General features: G+C 47.5%; 1 protein-coding gene and 1 long non-coding RNA gene across 3 annotated transcripts; one reads left to right on the top strand and one right to left on the bottom strand.

Annotated features, from left to right (window-relative positions):
* Positions 1–13,099: 13,099 nt before the first annotated feature.
* Positions 13,100–16,379, top strand: LOC119365329. Of its 2 annotated transcripts, XR_005175454.1 has the most exons (4): positions 13,100–13,494; positions 14,510–14,585; positions 14,722–14,906; positions 15,939–16,379. It is a non-coding gene; the product is annotated as an uncharacterized LOC119365329 (long non-coding RNA). The 2 variants fall into 2 exon arrangements; XR_005175453.1 differs by having other exon boundaries at positions 13,101–14,585.
* Positions 16,380–16,495: 116 nt separating this feature from the next.
* Positions 16,496–17,489, bottom strand: LOC119365328. The gene is made up of 2 exons (XM_037630947.1): positions 17,363–17,489; positions 16,496–17,250 (listed from the first exon to the last, which is right to left on the bottom strand). Exons 1-2 carry the CDS (start codon positions 17,415–17,417, stop codon positions 16,499–16,501), a joined length of 807 nt encoding a protein of 268 aa, XP_037486844.1. The 5' UTR covers positions 17,418–17,489; the 3' UTR covers positions 16,496–16,498.
* Between the last annotated feature and the right edge of the window lie 462 nt (positions 17,490–17,951).

The raw sequence follows: 17,951 nt of genomic DNA, 5'->3' as shown, positions 1-17,951 counted from the left end.
GTAGAACTTTGGGGCACTCTTTGAAGTACTTTGTGTTGGTTGAATAGATGAATCTGAGATTGTGTGATGCATATCGTATAATCATGCCCACGGATACTTGAGGTGACAATGGAGTATCTAGGTGACATTAGGGTTTTGGTTGATTTGTGTCTTAAGGTGTTATTCTAGTATGAACTCTATGATAGATGAACGGAAAGAATAACTTTGTGTTATTTTACTGCGGACTCTTGAATAGATAGAACAGAAAGGATAACTTTGAGGTGCTTTCGTACCCTACCATAATCTCTTCGTTTGTTCTCCGCTATTAGTGGCTTTGGAGTGACTCTTTGTTGCATGTTGATGGATTGTTATATGATCTATCTATGTTATTATTGTTGTGAGAACTTGCACTAGTGAAAGTATGAACCCTATGCCTTGTTTCCTACCATTGCAATACCGTTTGTGCTCACTTTTATCATTAGTTACCTTGCTGTTTTTATATTTTCAGATTACAAAAACCTATATCTACTATCCATATTGCACTTGTATCACCATCTCTTCGCCGAACTAGTGCACCTATACAATTTACCATTGTATTGGGTGTGTTGGGGACACAAGAGACTCTTTGTTATTTGGTTGCAGGGTTGTTTGAGAGAGACCATCTTCATCCAATGCCTCCCACGGATTGATAAACCTTAGGTCATCCACTTGAGGGAAATTTGCTACTGTCCTACAAACCTCTGCACTTGGAGGCCCAACAACGTCTACAAGAAGAAGGTTGTCTAGTAGACATCATCCGGCACCTCATAGGGCACCAGAAACAGCATCTCCGTTAAGAGAGTCGTTGTTGGATCTTCAGGCAGTGGAGCTGGACAATTGATCCGCTCCGTTGTCGCTACCCAGTCCTGTTAAATTGGCATGGAGGCTTAGATCCCTCCCACGAATACACTGGGGAAAGGAACATCCTGTGAGATATAAAGAGCTTACCGGATTGGCAGGGCGCTTTGCGCTGAGTCCGCGATCCTCAGTAATGGGAGGAGGTACCTCGGCGGCCTTGAACAACACCTTCCAGACGTCTTTGTGCATCGTGTAGAAGAGCTCTCGCAGCGTCTGGTGTTCGGCCGGGTCAAACTCCCACATATTGAATGCCCGTCTTTGGCACGAAAGGATCCGGCGGAAGAGCATGACCTGGACCACGTTGGCAAGCTTGATTTTCTTGCTTATCATATTTTTGACACAGGTCTGGAGTCCGGTCAGCTCCACCGACGAACCCCAGGCTAAGCCCTTCTCTTTCCAGGAGGTGAGCCGCATGGGGATGCCGGATCGAAATTCGGGGGCCGCCGCCCAATTGGCGTCATGCGGCTCGGTGATATAGAACCACCCCGATTGCCACCCCTTCACGGTCTCCACATAGGAGCCTTCAAGCCAGGTGACGTTGGGCATCTTGCCCACCATGGCGCCTCCGCACTCCGCTTGTTGGCCAACCACCACCTTCGGCTTCTCGTTGAAGGTCTTCAGCCGCAGGCCGAAGTGGGGCTTGATGCGGAGGAAGGCCTCGCACACGATGATAAACGCCGAGATGTTGAGGATGAAATTAGGGGCCAGATCATGGAAGTCCAGCCCGTAGTAGAACATAAGCCCGCAGACAAAATGGGTGGAGGAGGAATCCCAGTCCACGGACGAAGTGGGCAAGGAATACAACCCTCTCATGGGGTTATGGAGTAGGGACTATCTGCCCTGCGTCTGGAAGCCGGTGCGCAATGTTTGTGGCCAGGTATCCGGCTTCCCGGAGCTTCGTAATGTCCTCCTCCGTAACGGAGGAGACCATCCACTTGCCTCCCACTCCAGACATGTTTGGAATGGCTTTGTGGAGAAGGTGAGAACTTGGGCGCTAGAGCTCGAGCGTGCGAGAATGGATGGGCACGGGAAGAAGAAGGCGTGGTGAAAAAGAGGAATCCTTATCCCTTTATAAAGGCGTATAAAGGTGGTAGAAACTATGCGCCTCCCCACTTGCCCCGTAAAATCGCTTATTCCCCAAGCGCCACGATTGATGGCGCGGTTGGGTTACCCACACCCGTATTGATGAGAATCCCGTGATAAGGGGACACGATCTCTGCTTCGACAAGACGTGCCAAGGAAACCGCCTCGCGATATGTGCAGCAGCTGGTTGAGAAAAACGGTTTGAATAACGACCGGGCCGTGGCGAGATGTCACACTGTGAAAAGTTGTCAGCGGATTAGATTTGTGGAATATTGTACTCTCTACGGTGGTATGTGGAATTTGTTTGGCAGAGACGGACATGATCCTTGTGTTCAAAATCTTCTATGGAGTATTCGGAGAAGGAACCCGCCTTGCAACGCCGAAGACAATCTGCGCGCCAGATTCATCGTCATTGAAGCCTGGTTCAGGGGCTACTGAGGGAGTCCTGGATTAGGGGGTCCTCGGACAGCCGGACTATATACTTTGGCCGGACTGTTGGACTATGAAGATACAAGATTGAAGACTTCGTCCCGTGTCCGGGTGGGACTCTCCTTTGCGTGGAAGGCAAGCTTGGCAATTCGGATATGTAGATCTCCTTCTCTGTAACCGACTCTGTGTAACCCTAGCCCCCTCCGGTGTCTATATAAACCGGAGGGTTTAGTCCGTAGGACAACAACAACAATCATATCCATAGGCTAGCTTCTAGGGTTTAGCCTCTACGATCTCGTGGTATATCAACTCTTGTAATACTCATATCATCAAGATCAATCAAGCAGGAAGTAGGGTATTACCTCCATCGAGAGGGCCCGAACCTGGGTAAACATTGTGTCCCCCGTCTCCTGTTACCATTAGCCTTAGACGCACAGTTCGGGACCCCCTACCCGAGATCTGCCGATTTTGACACCGACACCAGGCGCGATTCTTCTGGGCTGGGGACAATAATAAGCAAAAATACCACATGGTCAGTTAGCCGGACATTTGCAAGTCGTGTGAGCAAGGGGGGCTCAGGATTATGTGCTCAATATTGCTCTTCTATCCCGTTGGCTCTAGCACATCACACAAGGGCAAGGTGGTCTCTAGCTCGACATCATCCGGAGCAAGTACCTGCATGGACAACCGCTTGCCTTCTGTCAGCGGTCTGGAGGCCCCCAATTATGGCAGTCTGTCATCCAGTTGCTCCCGGTTCTTTGCATTGGGACCTCCATCTCGATCGGCTCTGGGGCTGTGACTCTGTTTTGGTTTAACCGGTGGGCACGCTTCCCCGACCTCTTCTCCATCGCAGTTGACCCCCGGATTTCCGTCGAGAGTGCCCTTATTGACTTAGGGCGCCTCGCTTTCTGGGGGCCATTTGGGCCTCCGGATACTGCGGCTTGGCACAAAATTCTTGATTGCATTGCCCTACATGAGCCCGAGGTGGACTCCGCATCGGACCGTGTTCGGTGGCACCTAGAGCCATCGGGCTACTTCTCCACCAAGTCCCTTTATCAGGCCATTGCCCCCTCCACTGCCCCCTTCCTCTGATGGCGGTATGGTCCATTCCCCTGCCTCTGAAGATTAGGATCTTCATGTGGCAATGGATCCGTGGCCGGACCCCGTCCGGCGTGGAGGTCCATAAGCGCAATGGTCCGGGCAACAGACTTTGCCCGCTCTGTGGCGTTCTGGAAGACTCGAATCATGTTTTCTTCTCCTGTGTGTCCGTCCAATTTATTTGGAGTTGCTTTAGAGAGGTGGTTGGTTGCCATTGGTACCACACCAATTTCCCAGACATGTTCACTGAACTTCAGGCCTCCCCCCTGCGCACTCGCCACAATAGGGGGCTGGACATTGGGGTCCTCGCCTGGACACTCTGGACGATCCGTAATAGACTTGTGATTCAACGCATTCTGCTCCAACGTGCTACTGACACTCTCTTCAAACTTTCTGGTTACTTGCAGGTTTGGCGTCCGCTTAGCCGCCCCCAAGATCGTGATGCCATCTCTGCCTTCATCGCCGACCTTCGCTCGATGGCATTCCGCTTATCGCCGCCGCTTCCTCCACCGCCCCCCGAGCCGAATTAGGAGCTAGGCTAAGCTCCCCTCTTTGTGTTCTTCTTTTTTTTGGCTTGTTGAGTTGTGCCATCGGCAGAACCTCAGTACCTGTTGTCGTACTCTATTGTTCGTGTGTGTGTGTGTGTGTGTGTGTGTGTTGTGTGAACCTTTGTATCCTGTATGGCTCTGGTAGTTGGCTTTATCTATAAAGCGGGGGAAAAGCCTTTTTCGCTAAAATTTGGTTTATTTTTTAAGCACTTCCCTAAACACCTTGCATTGTATAAGGCCTAAAATCTTGCAAACCGGATAAATCTCCCCGTCTAAGTGGTTTTTCTCATTTGGTTTTTGATAAAGGGAGGATTTTATTAACTTAGATGGAGTATTAAGAGAATACAAACATAATAATCACATACCCGGCCTCTGCATAGTTAGTTTGCACATAAGCAACACGAACCCGCACGCACAAAACCACGCCGATAAATAGTAAAATCATGTAAGACCAAAACTAAGCGTAGGCGAAAAATAAAAATAAAAATCCAATGCGAACAAATCCTGGTAGACAAACTACAACAATGACCATATCCGCGTCAATCGTCTCATGACACCACACGGACGATGAGATTCTTCAACAACAATGCCTTCAGGAAGGGAGCAATGCTCAAGCATTGACCTCACCGGATCCAACCTCCCAAGGCCAGAATCTAGATTTTCACTTTGAAGAACCAGCCTAAGCATATCCGAGCAATTTCTTCAACAAGGTAACGACATTAAACATCGTCATTGTCAGGTATAACCAACATGTCTCTGACCTAGGTTTTCACCCAACCCCGAAAGTTGAGACTATGTGCTTGAGTAGCACTATCATCGATGCCACTTATGCATTGTCGTCACCACTTTTTCATGATCCCATCAGCTACGTGCATCGTGAAACGGCACTACTGCACAACCATTCCTCTGTGTCGAGGCATCGTATATAGGTTGCATCTCCCCGGCGAAGTAAGCCACCCAGTTTTCCTCATTTGGTAGCTGGTATTGAGTTGAGGATGACATCATCTGTGGTGTCACTGGCGGAGCTACATGCAACCCTGCAGGGGCCATGGCCCCCCAGGTTTGGTAAATTTTGTGAAGAAAATTTTTATATGTAAGTGCAGATTAGAAAAAATTACAACTTTTGCCCCCTTAGAATTGAACATTTTCTCTCTTGCCCCCCCAATCTTGTGTAGCTCCGCCACTGTGTGGTGTTGATGTTGCTGGGAAGGTATTTGATGAAATGATGCTATTGGCCGCACGTGCCCGGGATGTGGGTGTGCAGGGCGGTGAGTTCCAGGGAGCCCTATGAGGACGCCGCCGAGGAGCCCTGCAAAGGCGTGGGTGTGGAGCACGGCGAGGGTGTCGTCCACCTTCTGGAAGATGCTTTGATTTGAGAAGATGCACTTACACTCGACTTCTTGCAGAAGAGGATTGCGTCGTGGACGGCATTCTTCGTTGCTCACGTCCGCTCTTGCAGGCGAGGGTGGAGGAGAGGCTGCGGAGGTACGAGGAGCAGATGCTCGCCAAGGCGATGGAGGAGCGGCAGCTGCCGGACGAGGGGCACGGCAAGGACTAGGCACAGCTGTTGCCGGACTCGTGATTCTCTTTCATCCTCTTGCTCTGGCTCGCCTTCTCGTCCGTTTGGTGAGCGCTTTTAGCTACCTCTTTGATAGTAGTACTTATGTACGTGTATGGTATGAATTGCGTAACAAATCTTGGAGGCTGACGCCAAAATTCAGCTGTCCGTATTGCTTGTTACTAACCTCAGCAGAGGCCGGCCATTTCCTTCGTCTCCTCTGCGACTGGAAATGGCGCCTCTCGACGTGGACCCGCGCGACGCGCTCCACGCGGGCGCGACCCTGCTGTGCGCGTGCCTCGCCGGCGCCAGCGCCCCGGCCTTCCGGCACAACGGCACCAGGAACCGCGCCGCCCTCCGTGCGGCGGTCACGCCCTACCGTGCTTGCTCGTCGCGGTGGAACAACAGCGACGACCGAGGCGACAAGCGCGGCGCGACGGGCCACCGAGCCGTCGCCTTCTTCTTGCGTGGAGACGCCGGAGCAGCCGTCGGGCTCGCAGGGGAGGAGGCGGATGCCGCGGAAGATCTGGTTCGCGCTGACCAGCTGCGCGGGGGACGCGGCGCCTTCTCCTCGCACCAGGGACGACGAATTCAGTCGCTCGCCATCGCCGTGGTCCACCGCACGGAGAAGAGCTCCAGAAGCTGTCGCCGAGGTTCTGCACCGAGCCGCTCACCTCCATGAGCCGCGTGGGAGCGTGTGTCTGCGAGCTAGCTAGACGAGTTATAGGTGTGGTGTGCTGGGTACAGTCGCAGGTCTCCTCGGTACCCAGCACGCTCACCGCTATAGCGACGCCCTCAGGCGCGACCGATGGTGCCAGGCACGGCGCTATCTGGCATTCTCTCTGATAGCAACATTTCATCAAACACCTTCCATGCAACATCAACACCACAGATAATGTCATCACCAACTCAATACCAGCTATCAATGAGGAAAACCACTTAGAGGGGGAGACTTATCCGCTTTGCCAGATTTTAGGGGCCTAATAAGGGGGAAATATCCTCACTTAGTTCTGACCATTCTTTGAAAATGTTTCCAACAGAGTTTGAAAATATGAACTTTTTTTTGAAAAAATTGAAATACTGAGCGTTTTCAAAAAGGGTGAAAAATATATTTGAACCAAACCAATTTTGAAATGTTCAAACAATTTTTGAATATTTGTTTTTTTAAGTGAACAATTTTCAAAATTCTGAAAATCATTTTTGAAACGCAATAAAATTTGAAAATCCCAAAAAATTTCTGAAAAAGTGAATAATTTTGATCATTTTGTAAAACACGAGAAAAAATTGGAAATTCCCAAACATTTAAAAAAATGTTTTTATTCCAAATTCTGAATATTTCTTAACAATACGAACAAAATTAAAATTTTAGATTTTTTAATTGAAGGGATAAAATATGATTTTATAATACATGTTTTGAAGATTTGAACATTTTGAAATTCTAAATTTATAAAAATAGAAAGAAAGGAAAAAAATGATAATGAAAAAGAAACAGAAAAGAAAAAATAAGATAAAAAAGGAAAAAGTAATGAAAAAGCAAAGTAAACCATAAAAGAAATAGAAGAAAAAAAGAAAAGGAAAAATATATTCAAATATGGACCGGTGTGGAACCTTCTAGAAGGTAAAATCGGGATCAGTAAAACGCACAACGGGCCGGTCCATTTAATTGGTCTGTGCGTTTGCACGACAACTTGATACAATAAGCGTCATATAGGGTTTTCCGTAGACAAGGTGCTAACTATTGGAATCATTATGCCGAGCCCATTTAATATTTCAATTCTTTTGCAATAATTCGTAAGAGAAATTTCTAGAGGCCATGTGGCCCCTTTATGTGTGGCAAAGGGAAGACCAAAATTTTAGTCCCATGCTGGCTATGGAGGATGTGTTGGGACCAATAGATGTGGAATTATTAGACCTTCAAGGTTGACAGGCCTTGCAACCATACTAAACAAAAATATTGACACTATCATGATGGTCAAGGATATCTCTACGGGCCCTGCAGAAATGGGTCTTGGTTTGTACTCATCATATAACCTACTATTGGCAATAGTTGCTTTGAAAGGGTCAAAAGAGAAACCATGGGGAAGGGTGAGAGATAGAGTGTAGGGAAGGAAGAAGTGTGTGCGCGAGATACCGAGGGAATTTGAGCCTATGGAGAGAGAGGGAGAGAGAGAGAGAGAGAGAGAGAGAGAGAGAGAGAGAGGGAGAGCGTGTGCGACAAGGGGAGGTAGCTAGGGAGACGTATCAATTAGGGGAGAGAGTGTTTGTGTGTGAGAGAGAAAGAGATTGTGTGTGAGACAAAGAGAGACGACTATGAGGAGAGTGTGTGAGAGAGGGACACAGTGAGAGAGAAGGTACATGCCAGAGAGGGTGTATGGGGGTGTGAGAGGTACATATTGTGTGTGTGTGTGCGCGCGTGTGCATGAGAGAGAGGGAGGGAGGGAGAGAGAGAGAGAGAGAGAGAGAGAGAGAGAGAGAGAGAGGCGAGAGGGAGAAAGAGTGCACGAGAGCCCTGGAGGGTGTTTGTTTGGGCTTCGAGGCAACTTTCTAGCCTTAAAAGCCAGCAGCCCAACCAAACAACTAGCTTTTGTTCGGCTTTGGAGGGCTTTTTCACTGTTTTGACCCATTTGCTAAAGTTTAGCACGATTTGACCCGTGTTTGAAAGTTTTTTCGAATCTGACCCATTTCGAGACGCCATCAACCGTGGTGTCTTGCTTGCACCGAAGACGCCGTGAACCATGGCGTCTACCCTGGCCCACCGCCCTGGTCAACCCGTTTGGCCGTCCGACGTGGCAAATGAGTAAACGCCATGGTCCTTGGCGTCTACCCCTTGATAGCAATATTTAGTCATTTAACCGTACTAAAACTAACCGCTAATAGCGCGATCAGGAAAATAAATCAGAGGCAGCCAGCTCTATGCCTTGTGGGCCTTCGCCTGTCACATGACAACCATACTATTCCATGTGAATTAGTACAAGTATTGAAGTGCTGCACGCAGCCATGTAACGTGGTGCACGCCAATTACAAATCTTGCTAGCTTTGCATGCACGTATTTCTCTCTTTTGGTAATTATTTCTCTTAGATCAATGTGTCAAACTTTAATCTATTTGCACCACTGTATTCTAAACGATGAACTCTACAAATAGAGTCCAATATTGAATATATTTTCTCTTATGAATATTTTGCAATACGTGGGACCCGCACGTCATGTGAAGGGTCTCCTAACGTGAACCGAGTCTGAACTTTTTCTTGTATTTGGTTTTCTCACTCAAACCTCGTGATCTCACCAAAGCGAATTCATTAACACATAATTTTCATAGGGGCCCATATGTCATGGAGCACTGCCTTGTTAATATTCATATAGTACAGAAAAAGGAAAAGTATTCGTGCAACTACACGTCGGCTGCATTGGCACATGCAAAATTCATATATGAGGTTAACAAGGCAGTGCTCCAAACCTCACGGAGGGGTAGCTGTGCTACAAGATGTTTTTATTTTTTGAAATTCCTCGGAAGCATCCCAAACCTCACAGAGGGGTCGAGGCGGCGTCTACGAATTCTCTCGCGAAGAAGTGGACCCTTTGGAAGCTCCGTAGGCCTGTGTGGACCGTTCGCCGCCTCGCGTGACGAGCAGGCATTTCACTATTTGGCGCAACGTAGCACGCGGCCTTCATGCACGAGTCGTCTCGACGTCCACGTCCACGGTCCTATACTCTCCGAGGGCTTTCCAACGGATCCGGAATCGGCCCGACCGAAGCCCGTATGCTCGAGCCGCGGGGTCCCACCCGAGGCTATCTTCCATCCGGGGCCATGATCGCGTGCACGCAATCATCCCCAAACAAAGTTTTTCAAAAATTAAAATAGAAGAGTGAACTACGATTGATATTTAGGCTTGATAGTGAAACAATTTAGGGGAGTCCCGTATATCACTAAGGGAAATAAAGCGTCCAAGGTTTTGGCGCGAGTCTCGGTGCACAACATCGAAAGGGAGAGGGGGTTTGCTTATTCGCCAATCAACAAAACGGTGAATTGACATGTTGGAGTTAATAACTTCATTAACCCCGTATGATGATGATGATGATGATGATGCAATGCTTACGAGACGCCCTTATGTCATGGAGCACTGCCTTGTTAACCTCATATATGAATTTTGCATGTGCCAATGCAGCCGACATGTAGTTGCACCAATAGTTTTCCTTTTTTCTGTACTATATGAATATTAACAAGGCAGTGCTACATGACATATGGGCCCCTATGAAAATTATATGTGTTAATAATGAACTCGCTTTTGGTGAGATCATGATGTTTGAGTGAGAAAACCAAATACCAGAAAAAGTCCAGACTCGGTTCACGTTAGGAGACCCCTTTATATGACGTGCGGGTCCCGCGTATTGCAAAATATTCATAAGAGAAATTATATTCAATATTGGACTCTATTTGTAGAGTTCACCGTGTAGAATACAGTGGTGCAAATAGATTAAAGTTTGACACATTGATCTAAGAGAAATAATTACCAGAAGAGAGAAAGACGTGCATGCAAAGCTAGCAACATTTGTAATTGGCGTGCACCACGTTACATGGCTGCGTGCAGCACTTCAATACTTGTGCTAATTCGCATGGAATAGTATGGTTGCCATGTGACAGGCGAAGGCCCACAAGGCATAGAGCTGGCTGCCTCTTATTTATTTTCCTGATCGCGCTATTAGCGATTGGTTTTGGTACGGTCAAATGATTAAAAATTGATGCCCAGGCAACACATCTCCGAGGGTAGACGCCAAGGACCATGGCGTTTACCCTTTGCCACGTCGGACTATCAAACGGGCTGATCAGGGCGGCGGGCCATGGGCAGACGCCAGGGTTCGCGGCGTCTTCAGTGCAAGCAAAACGCCACGGTTAATGGCGTTTTAAAATGGGTCAGATTCGAAAAAACTTTTAAATACAGGTCAAATCGTGTTAAACTTCAGCAAATGGGTTAGAACAGTGAAAAGGCCCGCTTTGGACGCGCAGCCGCAACTCTTTTGCACGTGAAAGGGAAAGCTCCTCCCGGGCAGTTGCAGCTGCGTTCCACCGATCCCACGCCCTCCCTACCCCTGCCACTTTGCTATATTTATAGGTAAAATGCTATCCCATATACTCCCTCTATTTTTATATGCAAGGCCACTATGAAATATACATTTTGCATCTATACAAGGCCACCAACAGTAATCGAAGCAAAGTTAATGATATTTTCTTGTACTAACAACATGTTTAATACTTGCATGTATGCAACCATAATGACAGCCAGCTACTTTCTCCACTCAGTTTCTTTGCATGCATGCGGAGTATTAATGATCCTAGTAAATAAGAAAAAAAGTTGACTTGTAAAGCAAGCATTAAATTTTACATTGGTACCTGTAATCCGAGTTTGTGGCCTTGTATACAAAAATGGAGGGAGTATTCCCCAGCGGCCCCTTTTTTCCCAGCCTCAGCTATTAATCCCCCGCATGAAGGAGATGACATAGCGACATCGCCGCTAGGTTTCGTGCCACCAGGCCCCATTCCTGCCTCATCCGGCGCCAGTGACGGGGAATGCTGGTGTGCAACCAACCCTCAACCTCGAATCGTCCTTCGCCGGTAACGGGAAACACCGGCCACTCACCTCCGCCCACCCGCCCCTGGTGACATGAACACTGGTGCTCCGGCGACCCGCCGGTGCTCCGCCACCCCACATCCCTCCATCGCCAGCTCTACCCATCTTCCTTCGGCGCATCAAGCATTCACATCTATTATGGATGGATTCGGTGCTTTGATTTGTAGCACGGTGTTGTGTTTTCTTTTGTTCTCGTTCTTCCACAATTCTCTCTTTTTCCTATTCTTGGTCAATCTAGTGTGGAAGATTATGCTACTGTTCCTATGAATAAGATGTGATTAGGGGCAGATGTAGCTTCATGTTTGCTAGTTTGACTAAAAAAACTGAATCCTTTTGAGGCTGATGATCTGTTTGGTATGGGATTGAACAGGGCTAGTTTGGTTGGAGACCTGGCTAAAATTTACCTGGCCTGGAGCGTGCCTGAGACTAGCCTGGAGTATGTTTGGTTGCTATCCTGGGAATTCAACTACTAGCCTGGCCTGGAGCGTCTTGCATGGCCATTAGCCTGGTTGAATCACCAGGCGCGCGTGTTAGCCTGGCCCAGGCGCTGGGAATCGGTAGCCTGGGTCGTGCCTGGATGCTAATCTCACTTTCTCTTGCATGCAGTTCAGTGAGGCCACAGGCTAGTAGTTGTTTATTGGCTGATAATAGCAGGTCAGGGCTGTGGACACGTACCAAACAAGTCACATGCAGGCTAGCCTGACCAGGCAGTTTCTTTGGAGTTTTCAGGCGCACACCAGGCTCTAGTTTTACCTAGGCATGGAGCCCAGGCATCCAACCAAACTAGCATTGATACTTTACTTCTAATGATTAGTTACAAGAAAATGGTGACCTGCGACATGCTTTCCTCGATTTATTATGCTTGCAGAGTATAGCCTACAGAAAAATGGCCGCCGTCTTTTGGCCGCCTGACTGCTCGCGACGCTTGCGAGCACAAACGAGTTGTAGGAGGGAGGGCCGTAGTGGTTGGCGGCGGCTACTCCAGCTGCGTGGTCGCTGCCATCTTCTTTCCCGTCTCGGTCCCGGTTGCTAAGGGAAGCGGATCCTCTAACATCCTGAAGGGATGTCACGTAAGCTACAGTAATCGTGACATCCCTTCCTCACATTCATATGGTTAAGTCTAAGATGATTATAATTAATTTGCAAATTACAAATCTACTGTATATATTTACAAAAATAACATACAAACTAAATTATGATGCAATAAAATTATTTTTTGAATTTTTTTGTACATGATACAGTAAATCCGCATAGTGATTGCTACAGTATTTCACTGTAGCTCGTGACATCTCTTCTTCGTTTTACATGCACATGTCACTGTAGCTTGGTGACATTACTTCAGGATGTTAGAGGATCCACTTCCGTTGCTAAGGTCATAATCCTTTGGCTCGCCACCGCTTCTCTTTTATTTGGCCATAATCGAGCTCGGGAGGCAATGCCGCCAGTTGTGTCGGCTGCAACGGGAGCGGTTGGTGTTGAAATTTCCCTCTCACCAGTTCAGCGAGGGATAGTGGAAAATGAAAAGGTTTGTAAAAAACTTGAGATATGGCCTCCTCGTAATTTTTTTGGGGACCATGTAAAATGGTTGTTATTTTGTGGTAGGGGACGGGACGGGACGATATATGACATCTGCTAGGGTGGCTCTGACCGAGGTAAATGCAATCAACTAAACAGAGGCCTAGGTGCTAAATAAAGGGCGTGCGCGATCCTCGTTCCTGAACGGCCGATCGTGAACCGTTGGATGACCTCCTGGGCGCACAGGGGCCGACAAGCGGGGAGTCGATCGCACCAGCAGTTTTCCCCTGTACTCACTCTTCTTCTTCTTTTCTTTTTCTTTCGTGCGCGGTAAGAGTTTTTTTTCCTGTGTCCATCTCTCCAGTATCAAAATCCGTCTTCGTCGCGGTTAAAAAAAAAAAGCCTCTCGGTCGCCATGGGTTCGCCTCACCCTCACCCACGGGAGGTAGGGGAGACGGGGAGTGGAGGTTGTGGTCGAAAGGGAGCGGAGTGGTGCGGCTGCGGCCTGATGTTGGTGGTGGAGAGGAAGAGGGCGGCGAGGACGAGGCGGCAGATTTGCTCGCGGCGTCGGCACCTCGTGAACGTCGACGACCCGCCGGCGCTCTGGTACGACTCCATGGCGCACTGCCCCGAGTGTGCGGCGGCGGTCATGCGCGAGACGGCCGTCCACTGCTGCTGCGTTTGACAAGGCGGCGGTCCTCCGGGAGCAGGGTCCCCGAAGCCACCATGGCGTAGGCGGGCGGATCCAATTGAAGGAACACGGTGAGATTCGCCACAACTTGCAAGTCGCTGGGTTCAGTTTCGGCACTTTTTCAGATTTGACAAAAATAAAATCAAAAGCCACACTCCAGTGAGACTCTTCCATGATCACATCCCTACAGAGGAGTATGAAACAAACGTCTCCATATCATGCCCACAAAGTGAACAATTACTTAGTCCCTGCACTTGTCTTCGTTTTAGTTCTGCTGCACACGGCCGCAAGTTCTTCAGAGCCCTCCGTCCCAACACTCACTTGGGCATCTGAAAGTGTAGATTTTGTACAATTAGGCCTTGTTTGGCCTCAAGGGGAGATGTTCCCAGGGAAGAGTTGCCCTGGGTGGAATATTCTTAGCAAAACAGAATCCCCTTGGAAAATCCGCTTCACCATTTCGGAGGAGCAGGGGCTAATAGCTTCTTCTCGGGTCAACTGCTCATACTCTTTTTTGACAGGGTGAATTGCTCATACTCGTTGCAACCCTTTTTTTCCCCATCTTCTCAGTAGCCAATTTGTATTGTTAGTACCATGTCATGCTTTCCTACATCGTTCTTGTGTTCAATAGAAAACTCTTATTCCACTATTGACATGCAAAAGTGTTTAATGACTCACTCTAATTAGTTACACATGTGAAATATATGGGATATGGCCAACTATGATTAGCTGCATAATTTTTTCTACAGAAAGCTTAGTATGTATGCTGTGCACAAAAATATTTTGTCATCTTCAGTGAGGCATAAATGTTAAAAAGAGGCTAGGGGAATATGATTTGTTCAATGAATATGTGCATAATTTCTTTTTGGAAATGTATTGCACTTTACGTAGCAAATAATATAAATATTGATGGTGAATAAAATGGAACAAATATTTGGATAGAAACCAATGATTGAATGGTGGCAGAAGGTTCAGTATATGGTAGAAGATGTGCTATGCTGTTCCTACCTTGTGCATAGAAGTACTTCCGTAATTGTGTTTAATTTGTGAGCAAATACTACTCTTTTGATGCTGAAACTACCACAACAGGGGACGTTTCTGCCTTTCTGGCCTCATTTACCTGGGCATGAAGTTATGTTCTGGTGAAGAATGTCCATTATACATGGTATGCTGTTTGTATTCCTTACTTGTTTTCCCATATTGATTCTTGAAAGTGATACTGCGAAACCATACTATTGTTGTGTTGTGCTACTTGAACATTGTGCTGAAGCAGTTTTGATGCTTTGTATCCGTTAAATCAGGTATCCAAGCGGTCTTGTTCTCAAATAAGAGAAGGGTCTTCTCATGCTGGCCAATAAGTTAGGGAAAACATGCAAGGAACGAACGGTCATGGGGGATGTTCTTGGGGCTGGGATGAGAAGCTGTGATGGACATTGATATACTTCTTGCGGAGTTCGGAGAAGAGGATGAGCTGGATTTTAGTGAGGTATGCACCCTATAATCCTCTTCTAGTAGTTATTTACAGATGAGCTAGATTAAGTAATGTATGAGAAGCTTCCTGATAATGATGAGCTCATCATGCATACGGCAATGATAATATTACCATGTTAGGTATCTACACTACTTTTGAAATATTTAATTTTGTTAAAGATATTTAGTTATATTCTGTACCTGTACTGTATTGTATTGACTTCTTCTGTTGCATTTTGTGGTGCTGCAACCTGGCAATGCTGTGTTTTTTCTTCTTTTGGAAAAGGTTGCTACTGTCACCGCTGCTTGTTGAAGTTTATAGGTTGTGACCAATGACTTCACTGCTGCTTTGTTGAGTTTCTAGATTGTAATTTAAGACCATATATTGAATTCATCACGTATTTCATGCCTTGAAACATGCTGCTCCTGATATCACCAGAAGCTTGTGAAAGGATTTTCTCCTACTGTACAATGTTGTCCTTTTGCCTTGTACTCTGTACAGTAGTCATGTAGTAACGGGTGTCAATCAACTGAACTTCCACGAGCTGAATCGGCTTGCAAATCTGAATACTGCCACTAATAATTGAAAGAGATATTCTGACAGTTCGGTTCCACTCATCGTGCATGGATCTGTACATTTCACATGCAAGCACGGGGATCACTCTCCAACTTTCACCTCCTAAAGTATACCAGTTCCAACTAGCATCAGATGAAGTTTGAGGCTTATGGTTCATTATTCCATTGATAGGCAGCATTGCTGTAAGTTTATAATCAGCAGCACTGTCATAAGATAATCATCTGTACTAGGTTAAGTCAGGACTGGTTGTAACTTGAATCTTTGTAGCTATTGATAACTCTGTACAGTTCTTCTTAATGCAATGATACGCAGCTCTCGTGCGTATTCAATAAAGAAAAGAAAATGCCACCAGACTGCAGTACACTTGTTGGAAACATATGTCCAAGGTTTTTTTGGGCAGCAATAATGACTCAACTATTCATTCTAGTCACCTGTATTCATTTCCTACTAATGTTCCCATCTCTTCTTCAGGGGATTTGTGGAAAGTGAGGAGAGTACGTTCTTGAGCTCCTGGAGGACCAGACCATCCAAATCTGGAAGGTTTCTGTGATATGAAATACTTAATCCTTGCGGTGACGGTCATTTGTTTTTGTGAGCTTCTAACATAATGTGATTTGGCAGCTTTGAGACTTGGGAAGTATACTGTCGTTGAAACAAGCAACATCTTGACGTATTTCAGACTTGGGAAGTATAGAGTTTTTCTTGCAGTTTATGAAGTCTGCACTGCAAGAAGTAGAACTTTGACCCCTTATCAACGGAAGACTCTGGCAGTTACTCAGTTTCTACCAGTTTAGTTACTGAAACCTCTTTTGAAAGTTTTCTCTTGTAATTTCCTGTACCCTGACTGAATTTACATGACTTGCAGCACAGTTCACAGTTAATGATATGAAAAAGAGGAAGCAGCATTCCACACTAGTGTGACATTTTACAGGAAGAGCAAGGCGATTAGAGATCACAGAAAACATCCCACATCCTATCATGTAGTGTTTCTCTGTAACCAACCATGCACTAGGCCCCTACACTACACTAGACTAGGTAGATGGCTTGGCTGAAAGGAAATCACGCTCCGTCATCTTCCATATCTCGCTGAGGAGATAGCGCCAGAGCCTCCAGGCTGGCTGCTGCTTGGTCCTCCGTAGCTTGCCCAGAAGCCCGCGCCACCAACTGGTCTTGTGCTCCTTCCTTAGACTGCCCGCGTCCAGGGGCTCGACCTCAATTCGGGTGAAGGTGGTGAAGGCATCGTACAGGATCCATCTGAGCGGCCCGTAGAGCCGATGGTTGTCGATCACCGTCACGTGCATTTCGCCATTGTCGAAAACGTAGCCAAAACAAACCACCACGTGCGGCTCCGCCTCCTCGCCCGATCCTCCGCGGTAGACCCTCGATTCCCAGCCGTCCGCGTAGTAATCCTGTCCTGCGATGAACGAGCCAAGTAGCGGCCCCTTGGTGTGCATCGTGTACGCAATGCTGAATGCTGGCAACATCCCGGCAAAGTTGAACATCTTCTCCCAGCTCTTGACTTGAAGCGTACAGTGGGGCTCCCAGCCCGGCCGGTAGGACGCAGCCTTTGCTCCTCCGGTGATTCTCAGCACCTCCAGCACATTGCCTTCGTCTGCTCCATCGTCCTCCGTCCAGACGCCGCAACCTTTGCACAAGCCCAGCAAGTCCTCGGCGGTCTCAGCAGGGATGTGGTAAGCAAACGTGTCCACCCCATGCTGCCGCTCGAAGGCGAGCCGGTGCTGGGCATCTAGACACATCAAGCACGCCGCGATTGTGCAACTCCCTGCAAAAAGAAATGGTATCCACACAAGCCTTATTAGTTTTTTTTATATATCCAATCTAGCTAGCTGCACCTAGCGACCGCGATCAAGAAAATTCAGTCATACAGAACTTACCGTTATCTTGCATGAGTGGGCTGCCCATAATATCCAGCCAAGACCAAGCCAACATTGGCCGGTACTCTCGCGGTGAGCCTCTGGCCTCACGGAACCAATCCTTGAGCTCGTGCAGCCAGTAGCTTAGCCCCATTTGAATCACAATCTTCAATCGACCCATCACCCCTTCATATCTCCCTCGCGCAAGGAACAGCTCACTGGCCGCCTTCCTTCCTTGGATAATTATGTCGGCTGCAGTTAATTAAATACAACTCCAGAGTATCATACCCGCTGCTGCATGCAGAACAAATGCTACTACTACTCCTATATAGAGATCTAGAGCAACTTCATATATAGTAGCTCACCTGTTCTCCCGGCGGGGGGCAGGGGGCAGGCATTATAAGATGCCCGAAGAAGATCCTGGTGGGGCACTGCACAAAAATACACTATATATTTTCAGTCTACTTGATTCATTAAGATCGTTCGGGGGCACTAGCATAGCCCAACTCACACAAATGTGCATCATAAGTTTCAAACCTTACCTAAGGTGCCAACTGGAGGGGCGTGGTGTGTGGTGTCGGACGGCCGACGGGTTGCCGGTGCCGTGAGC

Source organism: Triticum dicoccoides, chromosome 2B (assembly GCF_002162155.2).
Source record: "Triticum dicoccoides isolate Atlit2015 ecotype Zavitan chromosome 2B, WEW_v2.0, whole genome shotgun sequence".
In the NCBI taxonomy this organism is placed as follows: Eukaryota; Viridiplantae; Streptophyta; class Magnoliopsida; order Poales; family Poaceae; genus Triticum; species Triticum dicoccoides.
This window is presented reverse-complemented; position numbering and strand designations above follow the sequence as displayed.